Source organism: Rhipicephalus sanguineus, chromosome 2 (assembly GCF_013339695.2).
Source record: "Rhipicephalus sanguineus isolate Rsan-2018 chromosome 2, BIME_Rsan_1.4, whole genome shotgun sequence".
NCBI lineage: Eukaryota > Metazoa > Arthropoda > Arachnida > Ixodida > Ixodidae > Rhipicephalus > Rhipicephalus sanguineus.
In genome coordinates, this window is record NC_051177.1 from 224,276,950 (window position 1) to 224,302,832 (window position 25,883).

A 25,883-nucleotide genomic window follows, 5' to 3' on the forward strand; every position below is an offset into this window, starting at 1 on the left:
CGTTTGCGCTGCAACTTGAGCGGCGCCGACGTTACGTCGATCGGACCATGAGCTACCCTTTATGCGCCACTGTAGTCGACGTGCCTGTTAAAGGGGTGGTGCCATCAAATTTCGAGGCTATAACAAGCCTGTTGTGGGTTTCCTTTGTATGCAAGGACATTCCACACGAAGGGTCGGACACAGCAAACGTTTAGAATATATTTTAATTCACTTCCAAAGTGTACCTAAATGCTCATTCTCCCGATCGAAACCCATCGCTAGTGCGCCAACACTGACGTAGATCTGTAGGATTGGCAACGAAAGTTGTAGTGACGTCACACCAAATCTGCTGTAGTAACGCGAGTGACCTCCGGACCTCCGCCACTTCCGCAACGTACGTACCGGCTGTAGTGAACTAGAATATATTCTAGTTCACTATAGTACCGGCAAAGCATCGGTTGCTACATCACTCGCCGAGTTTCGATTGCTTCCTGGCCATGTGCGTCACAGCCTTGTGTGGTCACGTGACCACGCCTACTACACTTCTACGTCACTTCCCAACCTCGGCGCCCAGAAACCGAAACCAAAAGTTGTCCAAATAAAAAGGCGATATAAATTATTTAGCGAGAATACATGAATTTTGGTGCGTGCATCATGCTTTCTGGAGCTATAGGAAACGCTTACAGCAAAGAACGCGCAAGCCACAAATTTGGTGGCACCACCCCTTTAAGTTCACGATAAGCACACGACTACTCAAAGTGCACAAATACGTCGATCGATCTCCAAAGCAATAAAATGCGGCATTGGACGCTACTCGATCACTGCTTCGCAGGGGAATCGACCATTGCAATACGTGAGGTCTGCGGGATTTTTTATAAGAAGGCGCGGCTGTAAGGTTCCTGTCGTCTTTACAGACGAACTGTACGACGAGGCGCAAATACTGTGCGGCTTCTAAAGTTACTAGAAAAGACTAATTAAGAAAGACGAATTTGACGGCTGTTTGTGTCTTCCTTTTTCTTTTGCGCTGTTTTGTTTCCGCTGTGTCGTACGCCCAAGCACCCACTTTGGCCTCTTTAACTTTCTTACTCCCAAACTGTGGACTGTTGTCTATGATATTTATTTGATTTGCATACATAGATGCGCAAGGACACAGAGAAAAGAGAGAGAGCAGGCTGGCGCCTCTTGTGGAAAAGCCACTGGCAAAATGGTCCGCACAATCACGCGGTAGCAAGAGGAGCAAGGTCTCATCTCAGACGTAATAAGTGTGTGAAACAATTGAGTAGCCACAAAATGAAGAGCCTAAATTACATATTGCGGGGCGAGGCCGGATGATTGCGACGATGCCGCGCCGCCGTATCAGCGCATTATCGTTGAATTACGTCAATCAATGCTATCTCTCTGCCGCAAGCATATAGGCACGATCGCGCGAGGTGTCGCATTGCCGCAACGTCACCCCCGAGCGGTCGAGTGCGCATCGCAGTGTTGTCATGCGACCCACTTAGGCACGCAGGACCACCGACCGCGCTCAAGCGACTGCACTGCGGGAAGCGTTCAACCACGTGACAAACACAATCGCTGCATAGCTGGCGGCTCGTGACATTGTTCGAGCAGCCACGACGCATCGGGCTCACTGCGCAATAATTACATGCGGTATATATATGCGTTTGTTTACATTCATGAACACAGCTTAATTCGTATAGATGTATCTCAAGTGCGCTGCAGCCACTAGCCTTTCGTTGTAACAGTGTCTGATGGATGGTACAAGACGTTCCCTGCACTTTAATACCTATAGGCTACCATGCAAAACCGCGGTCGCTAAAAAGATTGTTGGGGGCATCGTCACAATGAGCGTCGCCAAGACGAGGCCAGTATCTGCTTTTATTGACGTCCTTTTTTGTCTGTGCAATGCCTTCACAACATTCCGCACTTGCACGCTTCTTAAAGAGCCAATTCTGGCTGTATAAGTTTTCTGGCTACGCCCCTGTATAGAGCTGAATTAATGAATACACTCTGTTCAACTGCAAGAACATCAATATGACGGGCAACGACAAGTGTTCGGACTTACTCCGTTTGCACACCTTCATGGCCGATCTCAAACGAGAATGGAATAAAAAATTCGGCAGATCCCACGAGTCGCTTTTATGCGAAGCATGCGGCGGGTAAGGTGACTGTGGCGTAACTTTTCTTATTGAGCGACACGTTACAAAATGACGCTAAAGATTTGTATATATTTTATACGCACACATATATAAGTTGAAGAGCTGCATATGTGTTATATAAGCAGTTGTTTACGGTTGGGTAACGCTGCCAATGACAACGTGGGTATTACCAACACCAGAAGCGGTAAGCTGATATGTAGTGCTTATACGTGTACCGAGAACGCACGCGCGTTTCACGAACACGTGTGCATGTGTGCAAGAAGTTCTTGACAGTTCTTGAACAAGGGCATCATCACCGTGATCAGTGAGCACCAGCAGCTGGTCATGACTTGTTATAGGATCCGGTCGTGATCGTGATGAAGAGGGGTCCATGTGTATTGAAGTATGTGGTATAGTAGAGCTGTTGGAATTCGTGGATGCCTCGGTCGTGTCGTCGACAAATTGTCTGTCGACAGAGCCGGCGACATGTTGGAACCTGAAGCCACCTTTCGCGTTGGTGAGGCATAGGCCGTCGATGCTGGTACACTCTAAGCACGGTAACGTTTACTAAAGGTGCACATTTTCACAAATTTGTGTACTTATAAAATAGAAGTTATCTAGTAACCTTTAGTACCCGTTCATAATATCGAGCATTCTCACGTAAAAATAGAGGTTACGTTGTACAGTACACGGTATATTGTTTACACAAAACGGCTTGCGGGAGATTTTATGCGGCCACATCACGTAAAAATAGAGGTTACGTTGTACAGTACACGGTATACTGTTTACACAAAACGGCTTGCAGGAGATTTTATACGGCCACATCACGTAAAAATATAGGTTACGTTGTACAGTACACGGTATAGTGTTTACACAAAACGGCTTCCAGGAGATTTTATACGGCCACCGCTCTGCGCCTCTTCTTTCCTTGCTCTTCTTTCTTCGACGCTTTCCAGGAGGTTACGCTCATCACATGCTTGGATCAGCCAGTTGTGCCACAGCAACGGAAGCACAGCCTTCCACTCTTTCGCAATTCGTGCTGCGCATGCCTCGTGTTTTTTCCGCGCTTCCTTGTGCGGTTTTAATACACCGTCCATATACGTACGCTAAGAAACGCGAACCTTTGCGGAAGGTGTCACATGGAAGGTGCTTCTCGGAACACACACGATGGCGCATTGTAATCATTCAAGTGCATGACTGCTTACAGAACGTGACAATTGCGGTGACCGAGGCCAAACGCGTCGACTTCGCTCATTAGAAAGAGGCAGCTAACAAAACATTCGCATATTCGAGGCGACTTGGAGTTAGCATGCACTACAGTAATGATGAACCGCGATTATTATTAAAATGTGGTCGACCCGTCAATATCAGTGAAGACCAGAGATTTTATAACAGTATCATGATATACGTGTCAGGCCATCCTCTCTTGGTCCAACTTCTATGCAGTTTAAGCATAGGCTGTCGTGATTATAACACTTCAATTATTTTTCTGCTGCTCGTGCACTTTCATTGACTGTGTTATTCGTGCTTATCAAACTACGTGTTATCCGATAATAAATACCAGCCGTCTATTTGTTACAGGGCTATTTGCGATTTTTTTCACCTTCAAATGTGGGATCATCAATGAAAACGTGGATACTGACAAAATGTGAGGTTGACAAAGCAGGGAAGCTGCTGAAGGCCGTAAAGAAGTGCGCGGAGAGTTAACACTGCTCCTCACGGCGTAGAGCATATTCAAAATTGATATACAAACCGTTCGCCATACGCCACGTCTAGTCAGTTTTACGTACTTCTCGCAAAACCCAAAGAACTGTCTGAAATCATCGCTTAATAAGTTGCTGGCTGGTACGTATGTGCATATTATATACGAATGCTGAATGATATAAAGACGCAGTAAAAGTAAATGTATGCATACGCAAAAATACAATAATACCAAGATCGCATACAAAGAGCCGCAACGTGGTTTTCTCGAGAGATAGAAATTGTAATGCTTAAACATCTACTTAATTGGATCAAGAGAGGATACTTGTCTGATACACATGGCACAACTCATGAGTAGGAATATCTGTCAATCACCTGCCCTTCTTAATTATCGTTTTAGTGGCAGACCACATTTGAACAACACGATGCTTGTGGGCGAAGGTGTGACGTTATGATGCATGCAAGCTCTAAGCCAACTCCAAAGGAAATTATTTTGTGCTATTCCTTGCGATGAGGGAAGCGTACATCTCTTGCCACGGACACCGCAACTGTTGTGCTCTAAGCAGACATGTACCAGAATTATTCCAAAGCTCCAGCGTGTGCGTTCAGGACAGGGCAGGCCATATGACACCGCCGTGAAAGTTCTCATTACTCTGTGTACATATTTGTACGTTGCATAATAAAGCCGCAGAAAGAAGTACAAAAGATTAGGCGTGCACAGAAAGAAGCCCTAAAGGAAGAGCCATGCTTCGTTTGCTAGACGACACTTGGCTGGGCCGATCATGTGCGTAGCAAGTGGTCCGAAATGTGTCGCAGAAGGAAGATCGAAAGAAAAAAGAGGCACATACCCTTTGTTAGGCGACACCTGGGTCGGTGGGCCACGGATAGAGCGGTCATACTGAGTGGAGCCCCCTGCAAATAATACGTGATCAGCGTCGTGCTTCTCCTTAAGTACACTAATGTGTGCGGCATACCATAACTGCTGGTACTTTGCACATAAGCAGGACAGATGAAACCCAGAGGGCAGCCAAAAAGAGGGTGATTGTCAGTCCTTTACTTTTGTTGCTCGGGTTGTGCGTGCTTCCAAGAAATTTTCTGAAGAAAAAAAAACATCAACCATTCGAAAAGAATTCATATTTCATTGCTTTACATCTCCAAAGCAGAATACATCAGTTTATTGATTTATAGCTTCAAGGACTTGTCTAGCTGATAGAAGACCGCAGGTATTCAAAGCGTTTCCCCTTGTTTTCGCCTGTGGTTGGTACAAATTTACAGGAGCAGGTGGTCAGGTTCTGCAGTCAAACCCTCTCTTGCTGCACGCACCATCATGTTTCATCAGTCAATATGTCAGCTGCTGATTCCGCAATCTCCACGCTGGACAGTCGATCCTAAAAGGAGAGGACCGTTATTTTACACTATTCCAACGGTTACTGCCACTTTGCACACAACTGCCGATAACATGTAATGTGAGACACATACTTCACCCCCCCCCCCCCCCAAAAAAAAGGGTGTTACTTGACCACTACATAAGCGTTCCTCAAATCTACTTACCTGTGCAATACGTTTATCAGAAAACAAAAATCTTATTTAAATCGCACGTTAATACCAAATGCAATTGACATCTGTTTAGCACAAAAGTCAGCAATACAATAATGTAAGTGACAGTTTAGTAGCAGAAACACGACAGCAGGTGATTAGAAACAGAAATATTACAATTTACAATTTTCAGTGACCATAATCGGAATTTCACGTAGAGCTTGAATATGCTCGTACCTAATTGTTTTCCTCAAGGGGCATCTTCCACTTGACAGTTCATAACCTCGGCTGCACCGAACGTAAGGCATATCGGCGTCTGGAAGCTTCCAAGCTGCCTGATAGTAGATCATCCCAGCATGCCTTGGGCGGGATGTATGCTGTAAACAGTTCCAACGCAACACATTTATTATGGCGGGAAAAATCATTTGTGTTGTCTACGTACCTTTAAACCTTCCGGCTTTGACAATTAAATCACATGTATACTGATTCATTTTTTCTAACCACAATAACACGTTGCTTGCACCCTAGAACAGAACGAGAACACACAAAAAAAGTTATCTCAGTGCCGGAGAACAAATTTTTATCGCCAAGGAACTAAGGACATCGAAAGACATACCAACCACACTGACCATGTCTCCCTTTGAACTCCTACGTTGCACGATTGCTGGCATTAGTGCCATCTGAAAATCGTTAAGCCACAGCGTATCGCTTATCGCGTAACATATTCTCAGCTGCCCCGTTTCGATAGCGACGCATTTAGACGTAATCGAGCGACGCAGAGCAAATACTGCCGGCAACAATGCGTAAAAGCATGACAACTTATTTTTCTGACTCGACCCAACTCTTACAGCAGCGTAAGCATGAGCATGAATTATCTGAATTTTGAATCCCGTACATTGTGATCTGTATGAGTGCAACTATGGAATGAAGATGACTTCAGCATATATTTGTGGTAAGGTTTCAAGTTAGGTCAACACGCAGAAGTTTGAAGTCTGACGGAAGTCCGTCTGGTTGGGTTGATACGTGGTGACGCTGAAAACCCGAGGCACTGAGCGAACTAAAGCAAAAAGCACACGCACACATACACACACACACACGCACGCGCGCACGCACACACATACACACAAGCGCACACAAACGCACGCGCGAGCGCACACACACACACACACGCGCGCACACACGCGAGCACACGAGCACACACACATACACACACGCACGCGCGAGCGCACACACACGCGCGCGCGAGCACACACACACACGCGAGCAAACACACGCGCACGAGCACACACACGCGCACGAGCACACACACACACAAGCACGAATGCGCGAGCAAACACACACACACACACACACACACACACACACGCACGCACGCACGCGCGAGCACACACACACGCGCGCACGAGCACACACGTGAGCAAACACGCGCACGAGCACACACGCGCGCGCGCACACATACACGCACGCGCGAGCACACACACGCGCGCACGAGCACACACGCGAGCAAACACACACGCGCACACGCACACGCGCGCTCGCGCGAGCACACAAACACGCACGCACGCGCGAGCACATACACACACGCGAGCACACACACACGCGAACGAACGCACGCGCGCACACACACACGCGCACGAGCACACACACACACGCGCACGAGCACACACACACACGTACGCACGCACACACAGGGAGTGGCCGGTATCAAGAGCGACTCGAGATAAAGACGTCGTGACAGTCATTTTTCTCTAGCGCGAGCACGTGCCTTCCCCCAGTCGATTGCGTGTCCCCTGAAACGTGCTCAGCCAAGGCACCGGATTTAACCATTTATTTTTTCACGTCATAAACGTCCTTTTGTGTGTGTGTATTAAATGTTTACTTCGGTCGGCGCAGTGCCTCGGGTTCGCTACATTCAGCTACACACGGAAGGATGCTGTGATTTCCTTTAAGACACTTAAAACTATACTTAAAACGCACTCTTAACGCCATTTCATTGTCTTTCGGGTACTTAAAGCTTTATTCATTTCGGTAGCGCAAAACAATTAAAGACAAGAGAGGACACGTAGACAGGACGGGCGCTGGACATCAACTGACTTTACTGCAAGGAAACACACAAAAACCCGTTGCACAGGCGCGACGCGCTACATCACTCTACGAGGGCTTTTTTTTTTTTCTTTTAATGTGTCTAATTTTCTTTGCGCTACCGAAATGAACACCAGTGATCACAACCAACTAGCCCGCATTACCGCCTTAAACCCTAACTCGTCCACCTAAAACTACCGCAGCAGAGTTTGAAGCATGGCGAAAAGTTGAATTAGCCGACACGTTGCGTATAGACGCCACGAAATATCATGTACCGGTGACAAGGACATGACAAACAGCCCAGACTGCCATTGACAGGAGCGAGTTACTGCGCACGCAGAGCTCGTCTGGGCAAAGCTGATCTGGGGCACTTTGTTTATGCCGCCTACAGTATTTCACACCGTGATTGCAGCCTTCATCGAGCGTGTTGAAGGTATCAAGACGGCGACAGCAAGAAGGGTTAAACTTCTGTCCTTCATCTTTTCTCACATAAACGTGTATGATAACGAATGATCTTAGTCGGATGTTTGATAATATATACGCCCAAACACTCATCGTAATGTCAAACGCAGAGCAAATACTGCCAATAACAATTCATTAAATAAAAGTATGACACGATTTATTTAAAACATAAAAGTATGACACGATTACATAAAAGTATGACACGACCCATCTCGTACAGTAGCGTAAGCATGAGTATGACTTCAGGCAAACACGCGACATAACTACATATACACAAGCAAATAACGTACTGAAGAGAGAATATTGCTTACCTGCAAATCACATTTACTGCGCTCTTCGGGCAACGTAACAACCGATGCAACCCGCTCGACAATTGAGAGTCTCAGGCAAGCGAACAATCAGTAATGCAGCTCGTCGCAACGGCCGCGCAGCCCACTGAACGTGCCCGTTGCAATGCATCGTGGCTGATTTGCAGCGGATCGCGCACGTTATGACTGTCCTTCCTTGCTATATCACTAGTTACACGCCACTCACGTACACAACACGATTAGACCAGGCACGTTAACAAAGCGCTGAGCGTAAAACCTGGTTAAATCGATGAAACGAATAGCAGCACTGCACAAACGCGACTTCAACAACCGCACCAACCGCCTCGCATTCGAATACTCTTCCCGGCATACACCTCAAGCTGTGCAAAGCCTAGGAGAGATGACGCCTTCCCTGGTTCGATAAAGTTGAAGCGGCGCCTCGAGGACGCCACATTTGTTACTCACCGCGAGCTCATACATCTCTCTACGCGGCCTCTCTACTGGAGCGGCCGTCCCACGCTGTTTTGTGAACTCAGCGGCATCTTTTTCTCCCGTGTTGGCGAATTGATGACGGTTAACCGTGTTTGGTGCTATGTTGTCCCGTGACGTTTGCTGCACTTTACGATCCCTTAATTATAACGCGAAAAAAACAAACAAACAAACTAGACAACACGACAGCGAAATTAAAATAAATTGTATTGCGAGTCTCGGAAAAATATTTTTCTCGCGCCACGGGATGGTTCTTCGATCGCATCGTCAGTTTAATTTGGTCGGTTGTCTTGTGCTCACAGTACTTTATCTTGTCGCCATATGCGAAGCTTCCCGGAGGCAAATTAATTACTTCTGCGGCTTAAAAGCAAAATAGATATAAGAGCTACTTAATAAGTTGTTTAGCACAAATATTTGACCAACATATGATAGTTTTTCGTTTTTGTGCTTCTGCCGATGTCTGTGCAGATTATGTCACTTCATAAATTACGGGTTTTGGAAGCGGGCTCACCTTATTGAACTCCAGTTTCAGTTCATACCCCACCATCGCTTGCCTCAGTACGCCGCAATGTAAAATCGCTGCTCCTGTGATTTGCTTTTCTGCTGTCAAGACCCGTTCTGTGTGTACATCATCCGCTGTTCAATTGATAAAGCCAGCCTTGAACAAGACAGATCGCGATGTGACACATTGATCAATAAACTTCCACTCCATAGTGTAGGTCCCCTGACGGATGAGTCATTGCGCTTTTATAAGTTACAATCTAAAGGTTACAATGCTCATCGCGGTGCTTTAGCTTTTAACTTGGCACGCTGCTGTCGATGTAACCTTTATGAGAGAGGGAAATGAAGAAAACACAAAGATAAAATTGCTGTAACAGCCACGTAACTTATAAATTATAAGTTACATGTCTTTTTATGCTGTCGTAAACGTTACCGTGATTAGAGTGTAGGCCTGGATAGTGCTACGTAGACCAACATCAGTGGATGGTGTTTGTCCTATTCGTAGACCACCTGGGCGTATGTGGCCTACGTAGCCTAGTCTACAAATGGCTGTCAATCAATCTGACATTATCCTCGGTCAGCATGAAGCCATCGCCCAGCCTCCTAAGGAATGAAGAGGACACTTCGTCGTTCTGGTGGACGAAGTGCACTTTACGATGCGGTGATGTTGATAGCATATGTAACTTTCGTTAATGTATTCCTCCGGGGTCGAGCAATGCTTCAATATAGCTTGCTGCATCATAGGAATCATAGGAATAAAACGTAATGTTTATTAGACTGCTATAAAATCGGAGCCATCACTGGAACTACAGACGTCAATCTGATATGACGCCCGTGTCGTAGGAGTACACATCGTAGGAGTATCACGTAGTGTTTATTGCTTTTTTGTAAAATTAGATAGCCAGCACCACAACCACAATTGACGTTGCACCGATATTACGCCTGTGTAGGCTGTTTTTCCAAACCAATTTATAGACCTGGCGTGGCTCAGTGGTAGAATACCTGATTGCCACGCTGAATGCTTGGGTTCGATTCCTGCTGGGATCCTAATTTTCATTATTTCCATTCGTTGAGTCAACGCTGCCGATGTTGGTTTTACTTAACTCTCTAGTATTGAAGTTACCAATGTCTGTTCTCGCCGTTCCTGGGTAGACATAAACTATCAATCACCTGTGGCGCATACCCGTACACCGCGGCCCGTGGTAAACGGGTATGTGGCACACGTGTTTAGTGGAAAGGGTTTGACGACGTACGCGACTGGATTTTAACGTTATTTATGTCATGACCCGGCAGTCATATTCGTCAAATCCTCTTACCCTCCCATGCAAATTTTGGTCTACACCAAGTTAAGGAGGCGATCGTGACATCACCCAGACGTAGATAGATAGATAGATAGATAGATAGATACGTAGATAGAAACGCTCAAAGTGGCAGAGGTTCGCTAAGAAATGCTTCGCATTTAAAAGGGTGTCCTTTTGTCCTGCGACAACGATCGTCATCTGGCTCGCTTGAATCGCCCCTTTCCTATCGCGAATGCTATATGTCTGCTGCTATTAACGCGCATGCTGTTCGTGACAGGAAGTGCCGGGCGCGCGGCAATAGTTTATTTATTTATTTATTTATTTATTTATTTATTTATTTATTTATTTATTTATTTACAAGTACCTTACAGGCCTCGCAGAGGCATTGTGTAAGGGGGGTCAATACAAAGTAAGAACAAAGTGGGTTAACATCAACGCCAGTAAGAACAATGCAGAACAACATCAGCAACAAAAGCAAAAATATGTCCAGTCATATGTATGTCACATGAATAGGCAAGTTTGAAACACATAAAAGAAATGCAACGGCGTGTTGGACAGGTCGAATGAAGCGTAGAGAAACAGACTACGCAGTTTACCGGTACTAGTTGGGATAATAAACAAAACTCGATCAGTACTTGGAATAACAGAGAGCTGAGCTGGTTGGTAAGTATTCATTCTAAAAAGACAGGGCCTGCAGACACGGACACAAGTTTTCGTGCCTTCTTTCTTTTCCGCCGTTGCGCATCTATTCAGTTGTTAGCCGGCGTTTGTGGTGTCCTGATTTCTTTCTCGTGTCCGGGTCTGCACGCCCAGTCTTTTTAGAATGGAAACTCAGTACAGCAGCATCACTTTGATGATGAAATAAAAGAAAAAGGGGATGCATGAATCAAGGGAGCAAACGGACCAGCTAAGCATTATCGGTGAAATGCTTGATGAGATGCTCGCGAAATTTATCGTGATTACGCTGAAGGGCGATGCTGTTTGGAAGATCATTCCACAGTCATGTGGCACGCGGGAGTGACAGTAGTTAAAAGCATTAGTGGTGTCGTAGTGGTGCCGTATTGTGTGCGATAAGCGAGAGGAACGTTGTAATTGTGCTCGAGTGGCAGTGGCATATTTATGAAAGAGAGACAAAATGTGACGACGTATTGTTAATGGATGGAGCTTTAGCTGGGTTACACTGGACATGTTGTTATAATTCCACGTGATAAAACGACAAGCCCTGTTCTGAATAGCTTCTAACTTCTGTATTAAATATGTTTGATGAAGTGACCAAATGGATGATGCGTATACTATAACTGGTGTCGGACAAATAGCCCTGTTTACGCACGTGAAGAGTAGTGGATTGTAGGTTGCGACGAAGATACCCCAATGATCTAGAAGCATTAGTAGAAATGGTAGTTATATGGTCCACCCACGAAAGATTTTGTGTGAGGTGAACGCCTAGATACTTATGCCATGTGGTTCTAGGCAATGTGCTGCTATTGAAGGAAAGAGCGAACGAATTGATTTACGGGTAAATGAGATAATTTTACATTTTGAAATGTTAAGAGTAATTAGCCATGTTTTACACCAGTTGTTAATGCGATCACTTTGGAGGGATTGGTGATCAACAGCACTTTTTATGGAACAATAAACAATGCAGTCGTCAGCAAATATACGTATACAATATGATACGTTATTTGGCAAGTCATTAATGTAGATTAAGAATAGTAAATGACCAACGACGCTATCTTGTGGCATGTGACATCGAAAGGAGGAGAAAAGTAATTATTAACAATGGTGAACTGCTGGCGGTTAGAAAGAAAGTTAGGGGCCCATGACAAGGTTAGCGAATTTAATTTAAGCGCAGAAAGTTTTGATATTAGTCGGCAATGTGCTACGCGATCGAATGCTTTAGAAGGCTCTAGGAAGATGCGATCCATTTGTAAGTTAAAAGGTCATGTGGTAATGAAGGTCAGAGTGAATTCAAATAACTGTGACTCACAGGAGAAGCCTTTTCGAAATCCATGCTGATTTGGGAAGAAATGATTTGATTCTAGGTGATCGTAGATATGCGACGCGATAATGTGTAGTGTTTGAGCATCTTGCCGCAAATGCATGTTAGTGAGATGGGTCGATAATTTTCGTGCGAATGTTTATTACCACTTTTGAAAACGGGCACTACCTTTCCTATTTTCCAATCAGTGAGCAGTTCGCTTGTTGTTAATGACTGTTTGTAGATGTGAAGTAAGATCACGCTGGAAAGTGAAATGGTATTTTTTAGTATTTTTGAATTTATTTCGTCGACACCGGAGGACGAGGACACTTTAATCAGATGTACAATGCCATTAAGTGTAATGTCAACAGGTGCCATGTAGTAGCAATTAAAATCATGGACGTATGGGATTCAAAAAAAAACTTTTAAGCTGCGCGATGAAGACGGGACGACAGCAGGAACACATACAAACACACAAGCGCAAGCGTGAAACAATGAACCTGCTAGGCCAACAACATGTCTTGCTACGAATGGGATGCTAGAATTATCTTCTTTGGTAAAAACAGATGTAAAAAACGTGTGTAATGTAATGGGAATGTCAGCATCCGAATACGGGGTGTTGTAAGCGTTATGTATCGAAATATCGTTACTCAAGGTAGGTATCGTTTCCCAGAATTTACTAGGATTATTTTTAGTAGTGCGGGAAGGTCTTGTGAAAAATACTTATCTTTGGCTTCACAAAGCGCAGAACAGTATGATTTCAGGTAGTTTTTATAATTAACCCGTGCATCCAGTGGCGTACACTGACGCTTCGCGGCATCGTACAGTCGCCTTTTCTTTTTTTTCTCGTAAACCAATGCAAGGACAGGCACTCGGGATAGATGACGAGACAAAAAGGCATCCTTCGAGCAGCGAAGCTGTTCTATCGCGGCGTAAAATGTCGTGACCCAAAACTATCGTCATCGTGCGCTCTTCGTCCTCTTCGCTTCCAGAACACGTGCGCCGATTTTCTCCGGCGTGGCCTGTAATAACCCTGATGGGTGGGAGGAGAGAGAGAGAAATTCTTGCCGAAAAAGATTATTCGCGAAGCGGGATTCGAACCCGCGTACCCTCGACCCGAAGGCGAGCGTCCTAACCACTCGGCTATCCAAGAACGCTAGCGGAGCATAGCGTAGCCTTGTGTAGTACAGTGTAGCAGGGGGGTGGGAAAGAGAAGCGAGAGTGAGGAGCAGGGGAGAGAGTAAAGCACAGAAACAATGAGAGAGAAAGGGATGAAAGAGGAAGAAAGAAACTTGGCAAAAGAGCCAGGTATGTGGCCATCAGCTCCGCTGTCTGATCTTTAGCATTGCGCCTTTGGTTGCAAGCTACGCTAATCTTTTTACGGGCTCTTTGTTTCTTAGAGCAAATGGTACACGAGCATGATTAATTTATGCAAAACCACGGCAATGTTTGTCGTGCGCCAACACGGCGCGATTACTAAAAGCGAGCAAGAGCGAGGAAAGCGCAAAAAAAAAAAAATAAACGGAAGCCACAAATACAATCAAGTCCGACGAGGTCACGTGGTATCGTCATGCAATGGCCAGTGAGGCGAGAAAACACTATATAGTCAGAGCTGAGCGACAGAGCTGGCACATATATCGGCTCAAGTGCTTGAAAATCGATGCCTCCCAGATTAAGTGGCCGTGAACCCATCGGGGAAGCCCCGGTCAGACTTGTCGCAGTTGCAACGGGCGTCGTGCATATAGTTTGCTCAAGCGGATGCCTGGGTGAGCATGAATGAGCGCAATTAAGAGACCAATACCTGAAGGACACGCGCGTCTGTTTGATATTCCAGGTGTGCCTCAAAAGATACGTCGGTCTCCCATCGCTCGCGTCACGGGCTTTTTCGCCGCTCCTGATGACGTCAACACGATTTGGCTGCCTCACCAGCTGCACGTGAATTGAAAAACAAAGTGCATTCCTTTCTCGAGCGAAGATACGGTTGAAGGACGTATACATGAAAATCGCTGGATTCTCCCGTGACGTTGTTGGGAGTTATAAACGCCCCCCAAATTGCATCAGCCTTTTCGTAAATTCTGACAGTCTAACAATGCGTCACAATACACGAAGACGCGACTGTCACGGCGCTGAAGAGAAAAGCTACATGACACTGCAGACACCACGCGACAGAAAGCTGTAAAAAATGTCTTCTCAAGGAAGAGATGAAAAACACCGGCTGTCGCTAGAGCCAACGTTTACTTACTTGACTCATTCCTTTTATTCTGCGACAAGCAGAACCATTTTCCTTTAACGACCGATGTGATGAACTTGTAAGGTCTCTCGGTCAATCGGAACACTTCCAAGGATCGGCTAGTGGTACTTTTCTTACGTTTTCCGCAAGCCTTGAAACTTTTTGCGAAATCGTAGAACGGGTCGTAAATACTGCAAGAAATACGCAATGTTTGCAGCTATAAAAATTCGATTCCCTGCTCGTTCCTCAAAGTACCTATACCCTCCGAGAAAAAAAAAAAAAAAGTCACAGTTTCGCCGCAAGGCCGAAGCAATGAATGCGATAGCAAGAAACTAATGCTATATGAAGTGAAGCTCGCCAATGGGTACTCTCAGTTTGCAAAGCGCTCCTGTTGCAAAGGCGGCCGAAGCAGCGAAGGAAACTAGCGTGCTTCAAGTGTCGAGCTGTGACACTTGATAGTTCGCGCTCATCTTTTGTTTGTTCGTTTAGCGGCGTCCCTTGAGCTCGAGTGGCTTTCGTACGCTCCGTAACATGAGCGCGGACATCACGGTGAAAGCGTGAAACATCCCTCTTCCCCTCAGCACAAGAAAACCGCTCGAGCAGACAGCGGAAGGGCAAGGTTCTCCCTGCGCAAGTAGAAGAAGAAGCGAGCGAGCTCGCCGACGACTTTTAAATGCGCCTGTCTAGGGTGCCTTGATGCGCGTTTTGTCCGCTTTAGGGTGAGGACATCTGCGGCGTCTACTGCGGCGCGGCTGCCATACTTGAGCCCACGGCGTGTCACCGGCGTCTCACCTCTCTACGGCAGCTGCGCTGAGAGGCACGAGACGCGGGGCAAAAAATGGCGTCGTGGCGGCATCAGCCCCTTCAAAGAATGGCAACAGGGTGAGGACATCTGCGGCGTCTACTGCGGCGCGGCTGCCATACTTGAGCCCACGGCGTGTCACCGGCGTCTCACCTCTCTACGGCAGCTGCGCTGAGAGGCACGAGACGCGGGGAAAAAAATGGCGTCGTGGCGGCATCAGCCCCTTCAAAGAATGGCAACACCCTAAGGGGGGCGCACGCATCGAGGCACGCTACGCCTGTCGCGCTCTTAACGCCATCTCGCTGGTAATGAAGAAACGCTTATAAGCGCAGCCGTCTCCGAGTCCGCCCAGCGGTAAAGGGTGTGTATATAACGCTCGCCGTTACCAACGTGGAGGATCTGCGTTTCGTGGCGTAGTGGCTAGCGCCACTCGCTGCGGAGGAAGAGGTCCATGGTTCGATTCCGCGCTTCGGAAGCATTTTTCTGAATTATTTTTCTTTGGGGCTTTTATATATATATACATACTTATACATATACGGTGCATGACGGCGGCGACGGCGACGGCAAAATCCAGCCGAGACTGTCCATATAATTGCTATCGCAATAAAAAGCGCATTTAGGGCCTACTTCTGACATGCAACAGTAATAGTTGTCTGGCTTGCTCGCGTTTTTATTTTTTTTTTATGCGAAATATTTCTTAGCGAATCAAAGACACTTTGACCGTTTCCTTCCTTCCTTCCTACCGTCCTTCCTTCCTTCCTTCCTTCCATCCAGCTATTTAGCCGCCTATACGTCTGTGTGCTCTCGTGGTCGCCTCCTTTCCACGGGCCGTGGTATGCGCCATAGGTAATTTCACAGTCTATATCAACCCACGAACGGCCAGAACAGACGTTGCAAAATTTAACGAGGGAACGTGAAGCAGCCTGCGTCGCAGAAAATCCGCTGGTGAGTGAAAAATCCCGCCGGATGCAAAGATCGAAAATCTGGATTCGAGCCGGAATCGAATCCAGGCATTCCGCATGGCACTCTACTATACAGAGACACAGCAGGTGTTCAAACTGCTTTGGAAGACGACCCTATATGCAGGCATCATTTCGGGCCAACGCAGCTTTTGCTTACAGTGCTGGCTATCCGCTTTTATAAAAATGCAGTAAATATTACATATGTACTCCTGTGACTCGGCAACCTATTCGCCGCGAGATCGGGCTACAGGTGGCAGCACCGTCGCCGCGCTAGTGTGGATAGGCGGTTGTCGGCGCGTATACAAACGCACGCAACAGCGCTTCGTTGTGAGCGATTTGACCCGATTTCCGGCAAACAAAATGTGTTGACTGCAGCTTTCTGGTAATGTGTGCGCTCTTCATTCCCGAATTAATGCACGAAGCGCGCCAAACGTTACTATTACTTGTGAGAGAGGCGTATTCTGCCAACGAACGGGTTGCTCGCCTTCGGCAGCAGTCGGCGTTTTAGAAATGAATGACGTTTTCTTGTTGTTTTATTTGGACATGTTTAGCTTGTGTTCTACCTACTGTGTACTGCTTTAGTGCGACTGAATTAAGTATTTACTTCTTGTTCATCTGGATACCTCCCAACAAAAAGAAAGCCCGTATTCCTGCACGATGAGTTCAAAGCACTATGTGCACTGCGTGCTCAAAATATCCATCCGCATTTCTTATCAGTTCTCCATGAAATGTAGAACAGTTGATAGGTTTACTGAGGAAAGCCTGACAGCGCTTTAGCGCTAGGGAGACGTTTAACACGCACGTTCCAGTAACAGTACACAAAGGTAACTTTACAGCACGGAACAATCTTCGATTGATTACTTGCACGACTGTAATGGAACAAAGGCCGGGTTACCTCACTGGATCAAAGTACGTTTTTTCATGCGAATAACGTCCGCTGCCTTTCGTCAATCTATGACAGCGCAACGCAAACGCTCAAGAAAAAAAGCTGTGGCTTCGTGTGAAATTACTACGACATAAATGTAAAGTGCGCCGTTTGGATTAATTTTGAACGCGTACCTTAATCTAGGTACACGGGTGTCTTTGTATACATTCCGCCACAAGTAATTGCGCTAGGCATCTCAGTTTTGCAATTTCCATGTCATTCCGTTTTCTGTTCTGTTTAGGGGCCAATTTAAGTACTGAATTGTAAGACGTGACTTGACAGAAATATTTATCTGCAGTCGGACCAGGACCGTACACAACTGAAACTCGTCGCGTTACCTATAAACGACAGTCCTGAAGTTATACACCTAACCACAACGCGCAAGTGCACGAGAGCACCCTTTTTTTACCACCGAGCCGCTAAAATGCTATATTCACATGTGATTTAATACTTCTCATCTTTAGGACAACGCCAAGTGCACTTTGCAATGCGCTTGGACCACAGAGCGGCACCTACACTGATATGATTCTCATGAACGGAGGGTACGAGGACCACACACAGCACTCTCGACTAAAATCCCACAGGGAAAAATCTAGGGACTTCACTCTCGACAAGTGCACTCACTGATCTTATTACAGTACATATACAGCCGATCAAGGTCAAATGCTTCTTTACATCGTGTTATGCATACGTACGAGCGGTTAAAGTTGCACTAACGCAACGGAACAAACCGCCTTTTGAGGACCTGCATGACATACGCGCACATGCAAACACAACGCGGCTAGCAGACGACGCATGGAGCAATCCACACTAGGCGCGGTTCAGCCAGAAGCCGCCAGGCGGCGACTCCGCTCGATCTCGCGGCCAATAGTCAAGCGTTGCTCGGCACCGGAGGAAACGCTAAAGAACGCTACGTATAATATGCACATCATCGCTCCGTAGCGTGCACTTGGTTTCGGTAAAACTGACGTTACGTCGCCCAATAAGTTGCCCTTTGAGCGCCAGTGTAGTCGACGTTTGTAGGGCCACGATATTGTCACGTGGTCGTGACGTCGACGAACACCGCAGGCGACGTGTCCAAGAGAAAACTATTTATTTGGCCGAACTTGTGGCCGAGAAACGGAAAGTAACTTACAGCAATACACGCGGTATGCATTGATAGCGGCGAACAGAGCATCGGCCGTCGATCAACTGACAAGTGGTGAAGTGCGTCGGCATATGTGACGTCGAATATTCCAGTCTTATCACTGGTGGTCGCGCAAGCTCTGGAATAATCTAGGCTATTCGCGGCCTACGCGCAATCTTAACAAAACGATCTACAACAATCGCGAAGCTTCTCGAACAATGAGGCGCGGTTTGCGCTGAGCTTTGCTGACAGTCTTTGTGGGCGAAAACCGAATACAGCAAAAGTGAAAATAAGAAACGCACGTGGCAATGCCCCCCTCTGAAAAAGCATCGTCCAGATGCTTAAAAACGTAACATGTGTACATGCAATACTGAAGAAAACTAATAACGCAAGCAAACAATAAATCCTCAGCTGCGTTAACGAGCATAGTACGGTTTAAGACGCACCACATCCACGACCTCGGGCCGAGCTCGGCGCCTCTGAGAGTTCGTGATGCCGTCAGGGACAACCTCGTAGTCGAGTGCGCCGAGACGTCGAAGTACCCCGTACGGTCCGAAGTATCGTCGAAGAAGCTTCTCGCTCAGTCCACGTCGTCGTATTGGCGTCTAGACCCAGACACGGTCGCCGGGCTGGTACTCCACGAAGCGTCGTCCAAGATTGTAGCGAAGGCTGTCGGTGCGCTGCTGGGTCTTGATGCGCAGGCGGGCGGGCTGTCGAGCTTCTTCGGCACGTTGCAAGTAAGCGGCGGCGTCGAGATTTTCTTCGTCGGTAACGTTGGGTAGCATGGCGTCGAGCGTCGTCGCCGGGCTCCTTCCGTAAACCAACTTGTACGGCGTCATCTGCGTCGTTTCTTGGACGGCCGTGTTGTGAGCGAAGCTTGTCACGTACGGAAGGACGGCGTACCACGTCTTGTGCTCAACATCGACGTACATGGCCAGCATGTCGGCGATGATCTCATTTTGACGCTCGGTGAGGCCATTGGTCTGCGGGTGGTAGGCGGTGGTGCGGCGGTGGCTTGTCTCGCTGTATTTGAAGATCGCCCGAGTTAGGTCCGCAGTAAAGGCGGTACCTCTGTCTGTGATGAGGACCTCTGGGACGCCATGACGCAAGACAATGTTCTCCACGAAGAACTTGGCTACCTCGGCGGCACTGCCTTTGGGCAAGGCCTTTGTCTCGGCGTAGCGGGTGAGGTAGTCAGTTGCCACGACGATCCATTTGTTGCCGGAAGTCGACGTCGGGAGCGGCCCCAGTAGGTCCATCCCGATTTGCTGGAACGGCCGGTGAGGTGGTTCGATTGGCTGCAGAAGTCCCGCTGGCCTAGTCGGCGGCGTCTTCCGTCGCTGGCAATCTCGGCAAGTTTTAACGTAGTGGGCGACACCGGCAGCAAGGCATGGCCAGTAGTATATTTCCTGTATTCTGGCGAGCGTGCGGGAAACACCGAGGAGTCCAGCCGTCGGGTCGTTGTGTAGGGCCTGCAGGACTTCTGGTCGCAATGATGAGGGCACAACAAGAAGGCAGTCGGTTCGAAGTGGCGAGAAGTTCTTCTTCAGGAGAACGCCGTTCCGTAAGAAAAACGACGGTAGTCCTCGCTTGAATACCTTCGGAACAACGGCTGTCTTGCACTCGAGGTACTCCATAAGCACCCCCCCCCCCCAGTTCCGCGTCGGCTCGTTGCCTTTCGGCGAAGTCGTCGGCACTTATAGTTCCGAGGAAGCAGTCATCGTCGTCGTCTTGCGGCGGCGCGTCGACGGGGGCACGAGACAGGCAGTCGGCGTCAGATTGTTTTCGTCCGGACTTGTACACGACGGTAATGTCGAATGTCGAAAGACGACCTGAAGGGTCCTTCAAGTTAGCTAGCTAACATAAGGCGTGATGGTCACTGACAACTTTTTGACTAGAAGGCATGTGTTTATATTACAAAGTTGTAGTGCGTGCCAATTCATGGCATACTTTTTTTTAATGACAAAAGTTCCACGAAGTTCGAGATATTCATCATCGAACTTGAAGGGCGAAATCGAAACTGATCGCGCCCGGCGCGCACAAAAGTAAAAAAAAAAAGGGGGGGGGGATGCACGTGTTCGAGATATCAATCGCTCCGTCTTCCTAAAGAAGTCTACTTCATCGCGGTTCTCTTATATGTAGACAGAACTGCCTTGAGGAACGTAATGCAGTGCTAGCAGACCTCGTAAGTGTCGCGAATGTCAGCCTATTGCAGTAGCTTCAGCAGTAGGTAGGCAACAACAAAAACAGCAACAAAACTTACGCAACGAACATGTTTTTCTCGGCAATGTTCTTTTTGAGAATGCGTAAATAGTCGGCACAGAATACTCGGACCTAGCCATGAGCCGCACGCATCGCGTGTGGTGAAGAGCTAGACCAATTCGAAACGTTTATACTGAACAGCGCTGCACATATTCTCTCACTTCTGCGCTGCTGTCATGAATGAGTTAGCAGAACTGCTTACGGTTTCACGTTTTATGACCAAGGCTGTCTAAAGGCTTTGTACTGTGATAATTAATGTGTGGGCTACACTCGTTGTCGAAATTAAGGATAATCTCCGCCTGGCGCCACCTGTGTGACCTCTGCTGTTCTCGACGTGGGAAATCACTTTAGCAAAGTGCCGACAGAACATCATAAATTGGGCAGCTTCGGCCACTTATGGCTTAATCATGCCGCACCACAGGTTTTCTGGCTACTGAGACGCTGAGGTAAAGGTCGAGATGACAGGAAGACGTTATCTGCGACGCCGACAACATGTGACAGCGGGATGCGAAATAAACGTCTCGGAAATGACAGAGAACCTTTTACCAATGTTGTTTAGGCACAGTGTGCGTCGAAAGGGGAAGGTGGTTAGAGCGTCCAACGCACGTAACGGAAGGGAAGCAAGCAGGCAGCGAGAAAGCACCTCCATAACAGCACCCCTGGTGATTATGGCATTTAGTGACAGATTAATTAAGCTCGCCTGTCGCTGCATACAGATGCTTTGTTTGATGTGCCAGGCGAGTTTTTGCAGTCACCTAAACCATGTGCTCGCGGTGTCTCGCATGCTCCTGATTTGCGAATAATGGCGGGTTAAGTTGAGGTTGTAGGCTGCAAAGTGAGTACGCCTTAGCCCTTTAAAGAGCGGAAGCAGCCCACTCCCGCACACGCTAGAAACAAATAAAGCCTGAGAATAGATTGTTCCTGAGACAGGCCACCAGAGCGAAGTATTGCTGCAGGAAAACAATTAAAACCGTAGATTTACGCACAACGCAAGCAGATATAATAACCATCAATGACACTGAAGTGAGAACACACAGCAAGGGTCATTTCGGCCCGTTATATCTTGTGAACAATGCAAACGATGAAAAATATTGAAGCCGTGTTTCGACTGAAACGCTCTTCCATAAAAAAGATTTTCTCGCTTTTTTAACTATTTCTTTCTTCTTTTGCACTGCCTGTAGGAAAACGATCTTTCGCAGAAATGTTGCAAATGTTTTTTTTTTCCTATATTTGGCACTATTTTGAAGATTCTGTGTGAAATAGGAAACGCGCCAAGGCGCATCAAACTTAGCAAACCTTTTTTATTTGGGCCGTACGTGTTTGCCATTTTTTTCACATTTTTTCCTTTATGAGGACGGCATAAAGAAAACGTACATGTAATTCAGTCATGCGCAATAAAACCAGCAGGAAAATTTTTAGACACAACTTTTATAGTTCGCGTTAAATTCAGCCGCGAAATCCGAAAATATTGCGGTGAGTAAAATCAGGACGCCCGCGCCGCCACCTTGAAATATTTTTTCGGCGCGCTGGGAGCGTTTTCTGTAAATAAAATTTTCGGTTCCGTGCGCTTTGAATGTGCCCACATATATAACAGACAAGAAACCCAGACAAAACAAAAATATCGACCGGACATGCATGTTCGATCTCTCGTGAAACCTGCAGGTGAAACAAATTGATCCTGCAGCCCACGAACAGGGAGCGAAGCGTCGGGGTATTCTCTTTGCCGAAAGCTAGTACCCGCCCGGCACTGTGAACGCACATAGCGACTTTCTGATGAGCAACAGCGTGTCTGGCTGACGTATTAACAGAAATGAGTTGAAGAACCTGGATAATATCTCCAGACGTAACTTCATTAAGTGCTGCTAAGGCACTTAGCCGTAAACTGACATGTCTTACCGAGATTACCTCGTCACGACCGCTGTGTGCATAGTCAGCGGGTAAAGGCACCGAAGGCGGGCAAGCGGAAATCGGAGAAAACCTCCTCGCCAGGCGGCTGAAGCAGGCGGAAGGCGAGGCGGCTAGCCCGATATCTCGGGGACCGATTTTTTTTCTGCCCACCGAAGCTCTCTGCTTTGCCGCAGCCAATCAGAACGCCATGCGGCGGTGGCGCTGGTGTATCTTTGAAGTAAGTTTTCCTGTACATGGAGGTACAGGAGAAAGCCTCGGCAGCAAAGGGAAAGAGGAATGCTGCAATAATGAAGCACAGAGCGTTGTGGGGATACAATAGGTACGAGGTGCTTCGAGGTCTGTGGAAAGGTGTAATGGTTCCGGGGCTTACTTTTGGGAACTCAGTGGTGTGCCTGAAGTCAGAGGTACAATCAAGAATGGATGTGGATCAAGGGACTGTGGGACGCCTCGCGTTGGGCGCTCACGGGAAGACGACAAATGAGGCTGTAAAGGGTGATATGGGATGGGCAGGTTTTGAGGCGAGGGAAGCTCAGAGCAAAATAAGGTTCGGGGAAAGGCTAAGGAATATGAAAGAGAGTAGATGGGCACAGAAGGTGTTCTGGTATTTGTATAGGAAGAGCGTGGACACACAGTGGAGAAAAAGAACTAGCAGGCTCACTAGTAAATATACGGCTGGTAGTGTAAGCAATATGTCAACAAAGAGCGCTAAGCGAAAAGCGAGAGAGGCGGAGAGGATTTACTGGACGGCAGCTATGGAGAAAAAAAACGGCTTTGAGTAACTACCGAAAGGGCAAAAATGAAATAAGGAGGGAGGCATTTCACGATAATTCAAGGGGAAGCGGTTCACTGAAGCGACATTGGTTTGCCTTAGAACGCGTAGTTATAAAGCTAAATTCAGTAAAGAAGAAGGACAATGCACGTGCTGCGGGGAAGATAAGGAAACGGCGGAGCATGTTCTGATTGAATGTGGAGATATCCTACCAGGTGTACGTTTGGGCACGAGCCTACATGAAGCCTTGGGTTTTAGGGACGACAGTGGAAAGCTGAACACACCCGCGATTGAAATAAGTAAGAGATGGTTAGAGTCGTGGTGGCAGAAAATTAGAGAAAGAACAAAAATAAATATTGGAAAAAAAATAAGGACATTCTGCCGTTAAGGGCAGAGAACTGGACTGAGAATTTACGTTTTTTTTTTTTTTTTCCGTGTCGAAGCAGCTCGGCGGCATCTTCAAATAGCTGCAGAATAAACGCACGTGCCGGGCACCCTGCACAACACCTGCAACTCCTAATTTACAGTGGCACACATCACTAAAACACTAAATGAATTCTCATTAGTTCATGATGGACAGTCACCCTCTGTCACTACGTTCAGTTGTCAAACTCTCCGCAGGTGTCGTACATCGAGGGCGCCCCCGTGCCTTGGCTCACCGCCAAATGGCGGAAGCGCCGCAAGTAGCTCTACGCGAGAGCAGCTCTTGTGTTGGCGAACACGCTCGGGTACTCCGATTTGGTAAATTACAATCGCTACAGTTTTCACCTTCTTAATATTTTGATGGCCTCGTGTTTAGCGGATTGACTTTACTGAGCTGTGAAAAATGCCACTGCGCTCTCTCGGTGTGCGCTGTTGAAATGCTTTTTCAAGAGCTCCAGCAACCTGGCCGTCCGCTAGGCTCCATTAATCAGCTGTCGCCGATTCTCGCACATTTAACAACGAGGCATGGTGAAGATTCCCGCTACATTTCGTCATCGCCACCAAGACGCCAAAGTCTCTTCAGTTTAAGTACAAGAGCAGCTGCACAGTAGCCATGAATATTCGCGCCTGATACCATCTGATTGAGTCGACTGATTGAGTGGTTTTGGGACTTGCAATGTGAAGTAGCAGGCAGTCCAACATCTGTGTGCACCGCATTCCTTGTGAGCTTTTCGCTTGCACTTGCCCCAGGAAAGTTTAAAAATCCAGCTTCTCTATTGCTGGCAGCGATCCATGAACTGCAACGAGTCCTTAGTTGACAACTGCACTTTCAACTTGAAGATGTTCTCCAAAGACGAAAATCTTTGCTGCTGCTGCCGCCGCCGCCGTCGCCCTCATTGCCTTCCTCTCAAAATTTTTCATTTTATTTTGCCTCCGCGCTTGTTGTGCCTTCTCCCTTGACGCATCTCGATCTTTGCATGCGTTTTTCTTGAGTGCGGCAGAACGCGCCAGTTGCCCGCAAAGGAAGAGCTTTGCACTGCCGAGATGAGCAGCAGCTGCTTCCATGAGCCCTTTCTCCTTCACAAACTAAAGGTCTGTCAACCGTGAGTAGCAGTTTTTGGAGGTCATAAATAGTAGCGATGCTGCCGCCACTCAAGTGAGCCCGCATATGCGCTTACAGCAGCCAGCTTTTCGTCTCCTATGCAAACGCATTTTTTCTACTTGTACAACCCTGCTAGCTGAGCTGACAGGAAAATGCGATGAATAAACCACTGCCGTTTCCGAGCGTTATCTTCCTCCACGAAAGTGTCAGATCGACACGCTCTCTGTCACTCATGTGAGCTCTTCAATTTCGGTAGAAGGGATGCCTGAATGGAGCTCAATGTTCTCCTTGTTTAAACCACTATTCTGCCCTCCGAGGCCACAGACGGCACTTTGACAAGTTCTTTCCGGAACGCTCTCTCTTCTTTTCCGCTTCTTCTGGGGCGGCTTCGAGAGGCAGGGCGAGAGGTAAGGCGGCACGGACCCACCAGCGATTTTGGCGGCGTAACTTTTCATGCGCCTTCAGCCGTTCACGATGCGCCACTAAAGAAGCGACCGTTGGGACGCCAAGTATATCGTCGGCGTCAGCGCGCCAAGCGGCTGAGAGTCGGAAATGACGTAAGACCTGCGCAACCGGCTCGAGTACATTGGCGCTTTAGTGGATGGATGGATGCTGCGCTGAACTTTTGTAGCGAGTAGTACACTGCAGTAGCGAGGGTGGAGAAGCGGTGCCACGTGATGTCGACACGTGCGCAAAAGGGCGAGATGCCCCGCCTCCTCGGCCACGCGGGTAGAAGCGCGGGTAGCCAAGAGAGCCGTGCGGTCTGACGCGCACTCGCCGCCTTGAAAAGCCCGCTTGGCCTCTCCGGGAACAGGCTGTTAAAAGCGTGCTGACAAATGACAATCGCTAGGGTGTTGCACTGAAGCAAACTGTGAAACAAACGAATGTCATTCATTGGC

The 25,883-nt window shown here is 47.5% G+C and overlaps 1 protein-coding gene across 3 annotated transcripts in view; it reads right to left on the reverse strand.

Moving 5' to 3' along the window:
- The window catches only part of LOC119384119 (lysoplasmalogenase-like protein TMEM86A), a 79,126-nt gene that overhangs the window by 48,386 nt on the left and 4,857 nt on the right, over window positions 1-25,883 (reverse strand). For 2 of the 3 annotated variants that reach the window (XM_037652417.2, XM_037652418.2), the window contains exon 2: window positions 14,718-14,896. The exons of the other annotated variant lie outside the window; for it this stretch is intronic. Coding sequence is in view for 1 of the 2 variants with exons in the window: in XM_037652418.2 (XP_037508346.1) it covers window positions 14,718-14,726 (9 nt within the window). In the remaining variant the exon portion in view is untranslated. The remainder of the gene's footprint in view (window positions 1-14,717; window positions 14,897-25,883) is intronic. 3 annotated transcript variants of the gene reach the window in all.